Source organism: Rousettus aegyptiacus, unplaced genomic scaffold (genome assembly GCF_014176215.1).
Source record: "Rousettus aegyptiacus isolate mRouAeg1 unplaced genomic scaffold, mRouAeg1.p scaffold_m13_p_16, whole genome shotgun sequence".
NCBI lineage: Eukaryota > Metazoa > Chordata > Mammalia > Chiroptera > Pteropodidae > Rousettus > Rousettus aegyptiacus.
Genome location: NW_023416291.1, coordinates 12,609,011 through 12,622,927, shown reverse-complemented (window position 1 = coordinate 12,622,927; position 13,917 = coordinate 12,609,011). Strand labels below are relative to the sequence as shown.

General features: G+C 37.7%; 1 protein-coding gene across 7 annotated transcripts in view; it reads left to right on the top strand.

The window, feature by feature from the left end:
• Positions 1-13,917, top strand: part of INPP4B (inositol polyphosphate-4-phosphatase type II B) — a 553,469-nt gene that overhangs the window by 370,698 nt on the left and 168,854 nt on the right. For all 7 annotated transcript variants that reach the window (XM_036233518.1, XM_016123282.2, XM_036233519.1 and 4 more), the window contains one exon: positions 13,306-13,417. In XM_036233518.1, coding sequence (XP_036089411.1) covers positions 13,306-13,417 — 112 coding nt within the window. The remainder of the gene's footprint in view (positions 1-13,305; positions 13,418-13,917) is intronic.

Below are 13,917 nucleotides of genomic sequence, written 5' to 3'. Positions count from 1 at the left end.
TTTCTTTAATTGCTTTTCTTCCTTTTAACAAAAATTTCTGCAGAAATTTTTATTATTCTAGCTAGACTGCGTTAACTGTGCAATAAGTCACAGAGTGACCTCTAAAATAATTACCACGTGATTTAGTAATGCAGCGTTAAACCTGTGTAGCAAAACAAGTTAAAATCAGGAAATGGGAAATTTCAGGTTTTATAGTATTTTGCAATTAGTGCTTCCTTGTCTACCCATGCCAAAATTGCCTAACTAAACTGAGTTTCCTTATTGTGGCAATAACCATTGCTCGCTCTCAGGTGGCTGGTCACCTCGCAGAACTCCTTCATCCTCATGGTCACCCATTATTTTCCTTGTCCGTCCACTCCCTTCCGTGGCCCTGGTGCCCTCTGCCTCTGCTCCCCAACCCGCTCCTGATACCCGTGGTGTCTCCTCAGCCCCAATCCCTCTCCTCGATCATTTCTCTTAATTTAACTAGAAGCTGGATGTCTCTCCTGCAGCCCTGTCACGTGACTGCCCTTTATACCCGCTGCGAAACAGCCCTGGGGCGAGGCCTGTGGCCTCACACATACCATTGGCTTCTCCATATTACTGGGATGACCTAAAGAGGCCACCTCCCCTCATTTCATGAGGGTTTTAACTTGCGGTTCACTCTTCAGCACTGCCCCTCTTATGTATCTTGTGAAGCCATAGCCACAGAAGTGATCCTTTTAATACATTGGCCTTTCGGACTTTTCTCTACTCTACTTCACAACCCGCTCCCATGGTCATTCCCTAGATTTTGTCATTAATCCCATCCCTCTTAATGTTAAGTATTCTATTTTCTGATTTCCATTTCATACCTTTCTAGTATATTCCTTCTAGCTGCTCCTTGACTATCCCGAGTCACTGATTATAAAGTTATGTCTGTACCATTCACAGCTCTCTCCACATATCCTCTTTTTATTTCTCATCCAGTTGAGATTGCATGGTTCATCACTGAGAATTGTAAAATGGATGGATGGACGGATGGATGGATGGATGGATGGATGGATGGATGGATGGATGGATGAATAGATACATACATACATACATACATAGAGATAGATAGATGATAAATAGATTTAAAAAATGAAGGCCACAACAAAAACTTGTTAAATCCAACGTTTTGTTCACCTGCTTCATGCTTGCATCCTTGTAGCTGAGTGGGCTAGGATAATCTGACTTCCATGCTTATAGGTTTCATTAGAGTTCATGACCCCTAACTTCATGGACACCTTCACTACCTCTCCAGTCCGACTAGACTTCCCTGGTCTAGTTGCCCCCCTCCCGCTCTCCTGGACCATAACTTTGCAACAACTTGTTCCCAGCATCTCTGAAACATCTCCCCTCTTCCTCATTCTCAGCTGATTTATCCAGTTTCTATTTCACTGAGAAAAGGAATTTGACAATTTCCCACGCCTTATTTGCCAGCCTACCAGCATCTACTCTGCCTTTCTTCCTGTTATTATGGATGAACTTTGCTTCATGTCTAAAGTCTCCCTGCTCGTTTTTTAGAGTCCAAGATATTACTCCAGCAATTATCTCTTCTTACTCTTGTATCATAAATTATTTCTTCTGTACTAGATCATGTCTATTAACATAAAAAATGCTGCCAAACCTCCCACATCTCCTTCTAGCTTATGCTCCATTGCCCTGCTTTTCCATATAGAAGAACTATTTCTTATAAGAATCTCTACTTTGTCTTCTCTGATTGTCTCTTGAACCTCATCTCATCAGGCATTCATTCCTATTACGTCACCTAAATAGCTCCTGTCGCAATCAAGGATGAATAGCCTCCATGTTAAATCCAATTGATATTTTTGAGGCTCCTCTTTCTTGACGTATCTACACTGTGGATCACTCCTTCCTTAAATCACATTCTTTACCGGGTACCTGAGGTATAAGACTTATACCATCTTAGCAGACTGGAGAGAGAAATTCTCCTACTGGCTTTGAAAAAGCAAACCACCATCTTGGGCCACATGCTAAGAATCTGAGGTGGCTTTTAAGATCTGACTGTCATCCCAGCTGCTAAGTAGCAAAGAAATAATAATAATAAATAAAAAGAGAGTGACCTAAGTCAATCACCCAAAAGGAAGTAAGTTCTACCAACAATTTGAATGAGCTAGGAAAAGAATTCTTTCTAGAGTTTCCATATGAGAATGCAGCTCACCTACATATCAATTTCAGGCTTATGAGACTGAGTAGAGGACCTGGCCGAGACATCTGATCTATAGAAACTGTGAGATAGTAAGTAATGTGGTTGTAAGTCACTGAATTTGTGGCCATTTGTTACGCAGAAATATAAAACTAACACTTACCTTTCTGGCTTAGCCTTTCAGTACTCTCTTCCCGGCCTGCTGAGCTTTAGCCACATTGCTGTCTTTGCTCATCCTGAATATAGGGACTGTGTTCCACTGCAAGACCTCTGGACCATCTGCTTCAGCTACCAGACAGATCTTCTTTCCCCAAGATCCTTAACCTCCTTCGTGCATTTGTTTAAATGGCGTCTTATTACAGAGGCTTTTCCCAACTGCTGAATATGAAGTAGCAACACCAAACCAGCATTCGTCTACCCCCTTACTCTGCTCAGTCTTCCCCCAGGCCATTAACCATGTTCTGAAGTGTCATTGATCTGTTTGCCACTAGAATTCAGGCTCCACAAGGTTAGGGATTCTTGTGCTGTTCTCCGTTGTGTTCCTATACATGGAATAGTGCTCATAACACAGAAGGGGTTTGCTGAATGTTTGTAATTGAATTAATATTTTCTGTTATTTTGACTTTATTTTTATATTCCTATGGACAATTCTAATTTAGAAACTTCTTTTTGGTTAAAAAGTTGTCCTATTAAAGAAGAATAAAGAAAAATATTTTTTTAAACCACAGCATTTTCTAACTTAATAAGAGAAGAATTTAGAACAAATCCAAATGCAATTAAGCATAAAAATATAGGCACTAAGAATGGCTCTGTTTTGGATTGCAAGTGCATGCCTCATTGTGCGATTTAAAGCATAATGAATTTCTTACTATACCAGTTTGAAATACATTTTACTCTAAATTATGTTCATACACTGTATAACTTTGACCTTTTAGTAATAGCTTTTAAAAAATACCTCTGCATAATTTTTTATTATTAAAAATCTGGCAAACAAAAATATAAAAACTGATAAAAATATTTATGATTCAAAATTTGAATATTAAATATTGACCCATCACTAGCATTTAATAGTAATTATTTAATAATGCAGGCTTTTAAATCACCATGCCTGTTATCTTCGGAATGTTTTCTAAGTGTCTAAGAGCATTTTGATTGGCTTCGTGACATTTGCAAGCCATTCATATAAAGAGTTTCTGCTGTAGGATCACGTCTATTTTTTTATTAAAAACAAAAGTTTTGCTTAATATCTATTAAGATTGTTTGCACTGTATTAAAAATGTATAAATATTTTGTTCTCAAGAAAATGTCTGCAGTAAATCAGACAATCTGTGTATAACCTTCTATAATTTCTATTTCTTGCTATTATTTCCTTTCTCTGCCAATGGTCTCTGCTTAATAGATAGAAGGCTGTTTTCCTCTCAATATTTTTTTTATTCTCTTACTCAAAATAAAAATTAAAACAAATAAATGTAATAAAATAAATAAACTCGGCAAAAAGCCCCAACGACAATTTCTCTTTGTAAGCCTAAACATGAGTAATTATAGACAGCAGGCGGCCCATTTGGTTTATCCCATGAACAGGCGTCACTGGCTTGAGAAATTTATCACACCTCCCGCGTGAGCATTTTCTTCTCCAGTCTCTGATGAAATGCTCCTCATTGTTCAGATAGGAAATTTTGTCTCTCACGTATGGATGGCATTTCCATGTCTACAGATATTTTGAAAGCATAGAGCGTGGGATAAATCGACATCGACTTTGCCATTGCAAATAAATGTTGACAGAAATTAGAGGATTTTGTTCACATGGAAGAGGATAATCTTTTAATAATTTGGTTTTTGTAGTCCCAGAATCAATGGATGTTTTGTTTGCTATTAGTTTATTATCAGAAAAAAAAAATAGGCCTAAATCCTTTCTCGTTTGCTCCATTTTGTAAATTAACATAAGTAAAATTGACTTTTTATTGTTGCACAGTCCTATGAATTTTAACACGACACATGTATAGATTCCTGTAACCGCCACCACCATTAGGATACGGAGCTGTTTCATCACGACAAAGACACTCCCTCCTGCTGTCCTTTGATTCATGCCTCCGCCCACACCAACTCCTGGCAGCCAACATCTGTTCTCCATCACCACAGCTTTTTCTTTTCGAGAAAGTCAGATAAATTGAATCATAAAGTACATTATCCTTTTGAGACTGGCTTTTTCATGCAGTTTAATGCCTCTGAAATTCATCCAAGCTGTTGTGTGTATCAATAGTTTTCTTAAATTGCTGAGTAGTATTCCACGGTGTGGACGTTTCACGGTTTGTTTAACTATTCACATTAAGTGATATTTCGGTTGTTTGCAGTTTGCGGTAATTATGAATGGAGCCGCTAAAATACTCACATGTAGGTTTTCCTGAGCCCTTAAGTTTTCATTTCTGTACGGTAAATGCCTAGGACTGGGATCTCTGGGTCATATAGTATGTGCACGTTGCACTCCGTACTCTCGAAGAATCCTCTGTGCTGTTTTCCCCACCAGCCGTGCCTGAGGGTCTCAGTGGCTCTGCACCCTTACCAGCCAGTCGCAGGTACTTGGTGGCACCTCACAGTGCCTTTAATGATCATTTCCCGACAGACCGATGATGTTGAAGTTTTCCATGCTCTCCGTATAGCCTCTTCCGTGACACGTCTATTCAACTTTGTTTGCCCATTGATGATGTTCATTTTCTCTTGAGTTTTGAGGGCTCTCCTTTGTCAGATGCATGATTTGCAAATGTTGTCTGCTAGTCAATAGCCTGTTTTCATTCATGTAGCAATATCTTTCACAGAGCAAGTGTTAATTTTGATGAAGTTCAGTTTATTATTGTAGTTGTTTCTTAGATCATGCTTTTGGTGTCGTATTTAAGAGCACTTATACCAAGTCCAGTTCACGCAGATTTTCCACCTATGTTTTCTCTTTAAAGTTTTATATCTTTACGTTTTACATTTAGATCTATGAACTTTTTATACTTTTGTTTCAGTTGCGAAGTTTAAGCAAAGGTTCATTTCCCCCCCCCCAATAGTGTTTACAATACAATTTATAGAAAGACCTATTTTTTTCCCCCATTAAATTGACTGTAACTTTGTGGAAAACTGATCAGCCATATTGCCTCTCTATTCCTTTTCATTGATCAAGATATCTTTCATTTCACTGATGCCACATGGTTTTGGTTACTGTAGATTTACAGCAAGCCTTAAAATTGATAGCTATAATTCCCTATTTTTGTTCTTTCTCAAAATTTTTTGGCTATTCTACTTTTGCCACTTTTTCTAGCGTTTTGAATTGGCTTGTCAATATTTACAAAAAAAAATCGTTCTGGGATTTTAATTGGTATTGCATTAAATCTGTGGACCAATTTGAGAAGAATTGACATCTTTATAAAGTTGACCCTTTCAATACAGTAACATTATGTCTCTCCATTTGCTTTAGAACTCTTTTGATCTCTTCCATCAGCGTTCGTAGTTTTTCTGCATACAGATCTTGTATATTTTTCTTACATTTATGCTTAAGCACTGTGTTTGTTTCTGACTTACCGTACATGATATATAATTTCAGTTTCTAATTATTCAATACTAGATAACTGTATATTGATCTTGTATCCTATGAAATTTGTAGTTTCAATTTCACTTCTGTTTTCAAAACTCTTGCAATGTTGTTCAGACTTGTTCCTCATGTTTGTCGCCCAGATGGCAGTCTGGTACCTTGGGAGTGGTCTAGTCCATAGATTATTTCCCAAAGTCTCTGATACACTGTTCAGATCCACACAGTGACAGCTTGGGGTGAGCCAAGGACTTAATGAACAACCTCAAGAAGTCCCTTTTCTGAGCTCCTTCTTCTCCACACTCTCCTGGCGCATTCATTTCCTGTGGCTTCCCTTTTTGATCCTCCAGCAAGAATGCTGGATTTTTGTTTTTCCCGCTCTATCACGCAGCTGCACCCTCTTCTGGAGCCAAGAGGCAGGAGAACAGAGAAAGAAATAAAAACTGAAGGGCATTCACCGCACACCCTTGGGATCACGGCTCAGAGAGGAACTTTTCCTCCCTCACAGTTTTAGGCTCCTGTAGGCTCTTCTTGCTGCCACTGGGTTACTTGAGGCTTGGGGCATGAGAGAGGAGAAAAAAGAAAAGAAATTTCCGCATTCTTCTGAGTGATAGGAGAGCTCTTTCCTCTTCTTTGAGCCAGAATGAAAGGGCTTCTCCAGGAGCTGTCTGTCTACACCAGTGCCCACCTCTAGGTCAGGAGATACCAGAGGGGGACAAGTGGTTAACTCACTGCTGCTTCAGTGGCATTTAAAATTCTGATTTTCTTCCAGAACATGCCTGGTGCTAATTACTTTGAGTCTTCGAATACCTGCTCTTTGCATTTGGTCAAGGTTTTATCACTGCATTCAGTGGATGTGACAGGGCGCATTGTGCTCACTCCATCTTAGCTGTAACATCTTATCCACCAATGGGCAAATCATGGTGTCCTATTAATTTTAACATCATTTTGATCACCTCTGAATCCTGACAAAAACATTTATGAGATATCAATCTCGTTTTCTCACTTTGCTGACAGGATATTTCTTACATTCAAGGAGGTGGTGTGTTTTATATTTAACACTGAAACAAGTTTCCAAATATAACTTTCTATCTCTCTCTCTCTCTCTCTCTCTCTCTCTCTCTCTCTCTCTCTCTCTCTTAACAGAGTCACAAGGAAGGACAGATTTTCTTTAGCTAATTTTATTGGGAAAATTCTTCATATTTGAATATTACTGTATTTAGCAGCAAAGAGGAATCTGCAAGCCAGTTAAGATGGAGAGTCAATGTATCTGTGATGCATTATTGCAGTTTCGTGGCCCAGACTGTATAACTATAGTTCTCATTACTGTACACTGAAGCATTTTTATATTTAAACTTAAGATAATTTATTTTTGGTTACATCATCTTGTGAGATGAGCATGATTGTTTATGATCCTCATAGTTTATAGCTGAGAAACTTTTACAGAGGCCGAGTTGCCTGCTCATGGTCACACAGCTGTTTACTATAAAGAGCCAACACCATAACCGAGAACTTTAATAAAGTTCCCTGGACTTTCCACTAAACCGTACTTCATTATTTAATGGTGTGTGATGATATGGATCAATTAGAACCAAAGATACTGAGCTGTCCATAACTCTCGACAAGTCTCGATGTAAGGCCTTGAAAACAGGTATACCTCAGACACGCTGGGTAGGCGTTGTCAACTCTAAGGACTTTTAACAGGAAGGCAAATAAAATAGTGACAACAGGGCTTTAAGAAGATGACCCGACATGGACGGAACGGAAGAGAAAGATACTGGACAGTAGGTAGTAGGTTCTTCAAGACAAATAAAATAGTGCATTAGGACTTTAAGAAGAAAACCAGACGTGGAGGGAATGGAAGAGAAAGATACTGGAAGATGGGAAGCAGATTCTTCGAGTTCAGTGTAACAGGTGGTAAAGCTCACTGGGGTGTTGCTGCTGGGGTGGAACGCGGGTAAGAAACATTGTCGGGAAAGAACCGGGAGGATGTGGCAACTTTTTGGAAGATAAGGGCAAGGCAGAAATAGAGATGGACTATTCTGTGGTTTTTGGAGAATGACGTGTTCTTTATTGGTGTGAGTGAGTTGAGGTTTGAGGAAAAGGAAAGTTAGATTTCATGCTTATAGAACGTAAAATGATGCTACCAGGACTAAGGGAAAGGACGTTTTAGATCAGGAAATCAGAATACTGTAGGGAATACAGAATTGTGGTAAATCCTCATAGAAAAGACAGTTGAATCCATAATAATGAATGAAATTTCCGAAGTCCAGCTTATAATGGGAAAAGAGGAGCAAGCCAAGGACTAAACTTGAGAGCATGTGAGGTCTAATATTAAGAACTACTGAAAAATTCTATTTGAGTTTTACTTTGAAAGTATTATATGGCTTCTTGCATTTATGAATTTCAGCTGGAATAGAGGTATGTTTATTTGTTCGTAGTTAAATAGAACTCTCATTGCTGTGAGCCCTAAGGAAATCCAGCATTGCCAGATAAATGTATTCACCAGAAAGTTCACCGGGGTGCATGTCACTCACTCGCTCACTCACTAACTCCATTTGCTCGCTTACGGCCTTTGTTTATATCATGACCAGGTAACATTTTCATTTCTCAGTTGTATCCAAATAGTTTAAATGCAAAAAGCACTTCTCACAGCCGAAGATTCTGGTGCTTAGCTCTAGGCCTACTTGATAGTCACAAAGACTGACAGTGCTAATGACGTTTTTCCCTGGATGTTTACAGAGTCACTTGTTGGTTTGTAACACTGTGGCATTTCCAGAGTACAAGAGTTATTTACATGTTGCTGTTTATTTAACGTTTCTAGAGGGTTTTTGTTGTTGTTGTTGTTGTTGTTTGGTTGGTTGGTTTTGGGTTTGGTTTTGGGTTTGGGTTTTCTTTTGTTTGTTTGTTTTTGTTTTTGTTTTTGTTTTGTTTTGCTCTGCTGAGAATGGTAAGGTAAGCGGTGAAGAAATTTAGAGGAAGAATGTCAATTCATTGTCCTTTGTTAGCAGTCTGTCTCACATCCTCTTTGCTTCAGTCTTCTAAAAATGTTTGTATGTTTTTGCATGTGAGATCGAATCTTTCATTAGGAAACATTAAGAGAGTTATTTTAAAGGCAGATTTTAAAAAACTTTAATCACTAATGTATACTGCATGCTGGAAACCTAACCGAGAAGGGAATATAGTTTTGTGCTGCTGAAATTTTCCTCCTCTTTGTCTTCTATCTTGTTGGCATAGTTAAATATTTAAGTGGATCTGCTGAAGGAAATAGGAACATGATGTTGTGATTGAAACACTATAGCGACCATGAACTATCCATCTTTTACTTCTCTTACAGCCCTCTGCATTAATGTGGTAATGACCTGGCAATAGACTTTTTGAAATGGCTTTGTTTTTTTCCCCCTCATATAGATTGAAATAATTATTTATTACTACAGCCTATTCTTATTGCCATATAAATTTTTAGGAAAGTGTTTCTTGGTTCAGTCAAATGTGTATTCTTGTAAAAATACCAAGATGTGTTGCTATAATGGCAGTAAAATCTATATGTGTGTATTGGATATAATAAGAAAAACCAGCTCTTTTATTGGACTATAAGTTTTAAGTTTCTTCCGAGGTTTAGCAGGCATTTTGTTTTGTTTTGTGGGAATGTTGGACAGGAAGGCGAGGAGTGAGGACGAGAGGCTAGAAGGTGTCTGAGATTTTTCCCGAGAATGTAGTAGCCTACGATTGCCTGTAGCACCTCTGATAGAATCATATCCTGGGACTCCAGCCTATGACAAAATCATATGAAGGAGTCCCAGGAGTGATCAGAGAGCATGGGGTTTGAGTGCTGACATTATAGAATAGCTGTTAGAGTCCAACTCTGTTTTGCGTTAAAGGAAACAAATCCAAAGAATGGAAGTGGTATGTCCTTGATCAGATGGCTAATTAGCAGCTGAGCTGGACATAGTACTTGGGTTTCTTGATGCTGAGTCCATGACTCTGGGATATAACTTTTATACAGGTATCATGAATTTTCATTACGTAAAATTCAGAATTTTGGTGATGAATAATGGCTAAGCTATTATTACTAGCCTCCCCAACTTGACAGGCTGAAAGCATAATTATGCATTTAAGAATGATTTTTTTTTTTCTAAATTTCTATGAAATGATCTTTGAAACAGCCTTCGGGGACATGGCATAGATATTTCAATCGTGACCCTCTTGATTGGAAAGAAGTGTTGAATATCCTTTCTCTGTGTGTGGTAAATTGACACAGAATAAATAAGAAACTGCTCTACATTTTAAGTACCAGTTCACTGACAGTGTAAACCTTGCTGTTGGGTATTTTAAGTTCAGTTTTTTTTTTTTTTAATTTTATAACCCAGATTCTCCATTCTGTCTCCCATAAAACTCATATGAAGAGGCATGCTTTAGGGTACTCAGAATGTCCTATCCAAAGTGGCTTTGGGTTGGGGGTGGAAGGGAATTGATTCTAGAATCCCTCTACTGTCACTACTAACCAATCACTACTAACCAAGCTCCTTGCCTAGATTTTGCTCTAAGACTAAGTGAAAGCCTGTAGGAGATAAGGGTAAGCAGGAAAGCCAAAAGGCATAAAAATTATTGAAAAGGTAGCCAGATACTTTTTTAGAGGGAATATTTAGAACTAGGTTTAGAAGCTTTTTCCCACAGTACACTGCTCAGTCATCTACACTGGCACTTTGGAAATGCTTGCTCTCGTTGTAATCTTTTATAAACTTGTGTTCTTTGCACTATTAGGAATGTAAGCCTTATAACAGCGTCCGTTATTACTAAGGCTTTGTGTCTCTAATAAGCATTTGATCATTGCTGAAATGCCTATGTCATGAGATCTTATCATCTTTTTCTGTAATCTTTGATTCCTATATTAGTAAAACATTTCTGGAGAGAATCAAACTAAATATAATATAATACATTAATAACAATAGCAATTCTGTTGCTGCTGCTACTTCTGCTCCTGCTACTGTACTGGGGTGAACCGGAAGGGGAGAAGGAAGAAGCATCTATCTTGTATAAGGCATTATGCTGAGCACTTTATATAAATCATGACACTTATATGATCCTTACAACTAAGGTATTGTCATCTTCTTTTTACAAAGGAAGCTTTACGTGGCTAAGTTGCTTGCCCAAGATCATACACCTGGCGGACAGCTCAAACTCCTGAGTTCATACTTTTAACCATTATGGCATACATTAGTTTATTACCCAGTCCTGGGAGAGGCTGTTGAAAACCTATCTTCTGTTCCAAATTATTATGTGCATTATTTGGTTTAGTTCAAGGAAAAAAATTAGACTGTTATACATGGGATTTACATTAAGCTAGCTTAGATCAAGCCAAAATTTTAAAGCAATTATGATGAGAAGAAACAGGTATCTTTAATTGTTATTAATGATCAGTTTGGAGTCTGCAGATCTCTTAGAAAAAAATTATGAGTAGTGCCAATGAAGGTTCTTATTAATAAACTCTTTATTTAAGTGTCAGGTACTGAAGAATTATACAGAGATATGCCACCTCATAACTTATGACAACTTATTATGCCGTTTTCAACTGGGAAATGGTATAATAAATCATTTAAAACCATTCCAGAACTGGAGCTAATATAGTTATTCACGAAATCACAGCCCATACTGTCATCCATATACACATCTTCTTTGTGATGAATGATTTAAGTTTTCTATATTAATTTCAAATTATTGAGTCAATAGTATGATTTACACTGATTTTAAAATTGCCAAGAAACATTTTGTTTTGTATTTTAGTAAGGAATCTTAATATGCTATTTAACAAGAAAATCACTTTTTCAAATGTACATAATTATTATTTTATTACATTATTACATTAGCTATGTATGTATGTTCTATTCCAGTTTTCTTAAAAAACATAATTCATGATTTAGTAACATAATTGTTACTTAAACTTAAGTTATTCATTATTTTAATTAGCACTTTGGTAAACTACTTATACTAATTTTCCCATTTCTCTTTTCTGGCACCTCTAATAATAAAATAGTGAAAGTTAGAAGGAATTGTTTGAAAGAAGGACAGCGTTGGTATTCAGTTAAAAAAACAAAATTTCAGAAAAAACACAACTTAAAACTAAGGTTAGTCAATTAGAAGTTATAGCAACACATCATAACTATGCATTTGCTTCCTATTTTCAGAATAAGGTTCAAGGAAAAATATTATTACATGTGACAGTGTTTGATGGTGTCATTTCTTCTGTATATTTTCTTTTCAAGAGAAAGAACTTAGAGAATCTTATAGGATGGTAGTTATTAAATTTATTTTTAGCTTTCATTGTTGTTGTCAACCATAAAATTTATAGGTTGAAGACAGTAATGATGAGGAAAATCTTAATAATAAAATTATCATCATTATTAAATAGAGAAGAGTCATTCACTGAATAACAAACTTGAAGAGAGAAATCCGGGTATCCGGTTCTGCCACTCTGTTACTGTTGGCAAGCCTCTCCAACTTTTTGAGTCCTGTTTTGTTATCTGAAAAACTGATGGGTTGTACTAAATGATCTCTATGATTAATTTCTGCTCTGCATGTCCCTTAACTTTCTCATGTTTCCTGGGAGAGAATTTTCTTTGTCTGTCTCTTAGAAAGAAAAATGATGTAAGGGAAAAGGTACGAAATCAGATTTCGTAGCCCATGGCCTGGCCGTAGAGGAATATAGGGGTGTTTATACGCTTTTCTACTTGATTCAGCGTTAGTTTCTATAATAGACATGCACAGTATCCCATGTGCTCAGTGTAGAGGGGTCGTGGTTTATGCTATCATAGAGGTATGGAGGTTGCCACCTGGGGCCCTGATCCACAACACTGAGATCACTCTGGACAGACGACAGGCTTGAGGACTTTTCACCTTCACAAAGTCAGTTTTTGGCACTCCATGCACTTACTTTGCAAATTCATGGTTAATTTTTTTAAAAAGTAAAACAACACCAACATTAACATGTTTTGATGTGTTTTAAGCAGACTTGTTTAATTAAAATCAATGAAGCAAATAGCAGTCCGCTCACATATGTGAGGGATACTTTTCAAGATCCCCATTGGCTGCCTGAGACTGCAAATATACTGTACTATGTTTTATCTATACATACATACATATGATAAAGCTTATTTTATAAAGTAGGCACTGTAAGAGATGAAGAACAGTAACTAATAATAAAATAGGACAATTACATATAAATATAGTTTAGTAAAAGTTATGTGAATGTGTCTTTCTCTTTCTCTTTCTCTTTCAAAATACCTTATTGTATTGTACGTACAGCATGGATTTGCTGGACAAGGGTCTGTTTCACATCCTGGCCAGGATGGAGCAGAACTGTGCAAGATTTCATCACGCTGCTCAAAACTACACGTGTTTTTAAAACTTACGAATTGGTTATCTCCGGGATTTTTCGTTTAATGTTTTCAGACCACAGTTGATTGTGGGTAACTGAAGCTGTAGAGAGCGAAACCGTGGGTAAGGGAAAACGACTGTAATTTAAGGTGAGAGAAGATTCTTACTTTTCTGTTTCGTTTATTTTTGACTGCAGAACTTCAGATGGTGGCAAAGTTGTTGGCACCATAGAAGTCAGTGTCGTGAAGATGGGGGAGATTGAGGATGGGGAAGCCGACCACATCACGACAGATGTGCAGGGACAAAAGGTAGGGTCTCCGCCAGCTTATTGCACAATTTAAATTAAAAACGATCAGCTTTGCCAGACGCCTGACTCACCAACGCCTCCGTGGGGTGTGAAATCTCATTATTCTAGAGTTAAATGAGAAATCAGCTCTGGAATTGGAGTACCACAAGTGTGTTTCATCCTCTGAACCAGAGGTCCTATTTGCACGGAGCTATGAAAAGCCATGCGCCGCCGTTCGTAAGCACCTTCCTCTTCACCGCTGGCTCAGGTGTTAACTCTGCCTCTTCTCAATTGGAACTGAAGTGTTGCTCACTGTCACATTCTAATTAACCCTCCTCGTGATGCACAGAAGATTCCCGGAGGGCTATTTGCCAAACATAACTGCTCCCTTCCTCTCAAATCCTCTTTGGAAAAAGATGCAGTTCGAATTTAGATTTCATTTTTACATGAAGGGGGGCAGAATTTAATAACGTTGTGCTTTATGAAACTCCAAAGAGAGAAACAGGACGTAGTCCCCAGCAG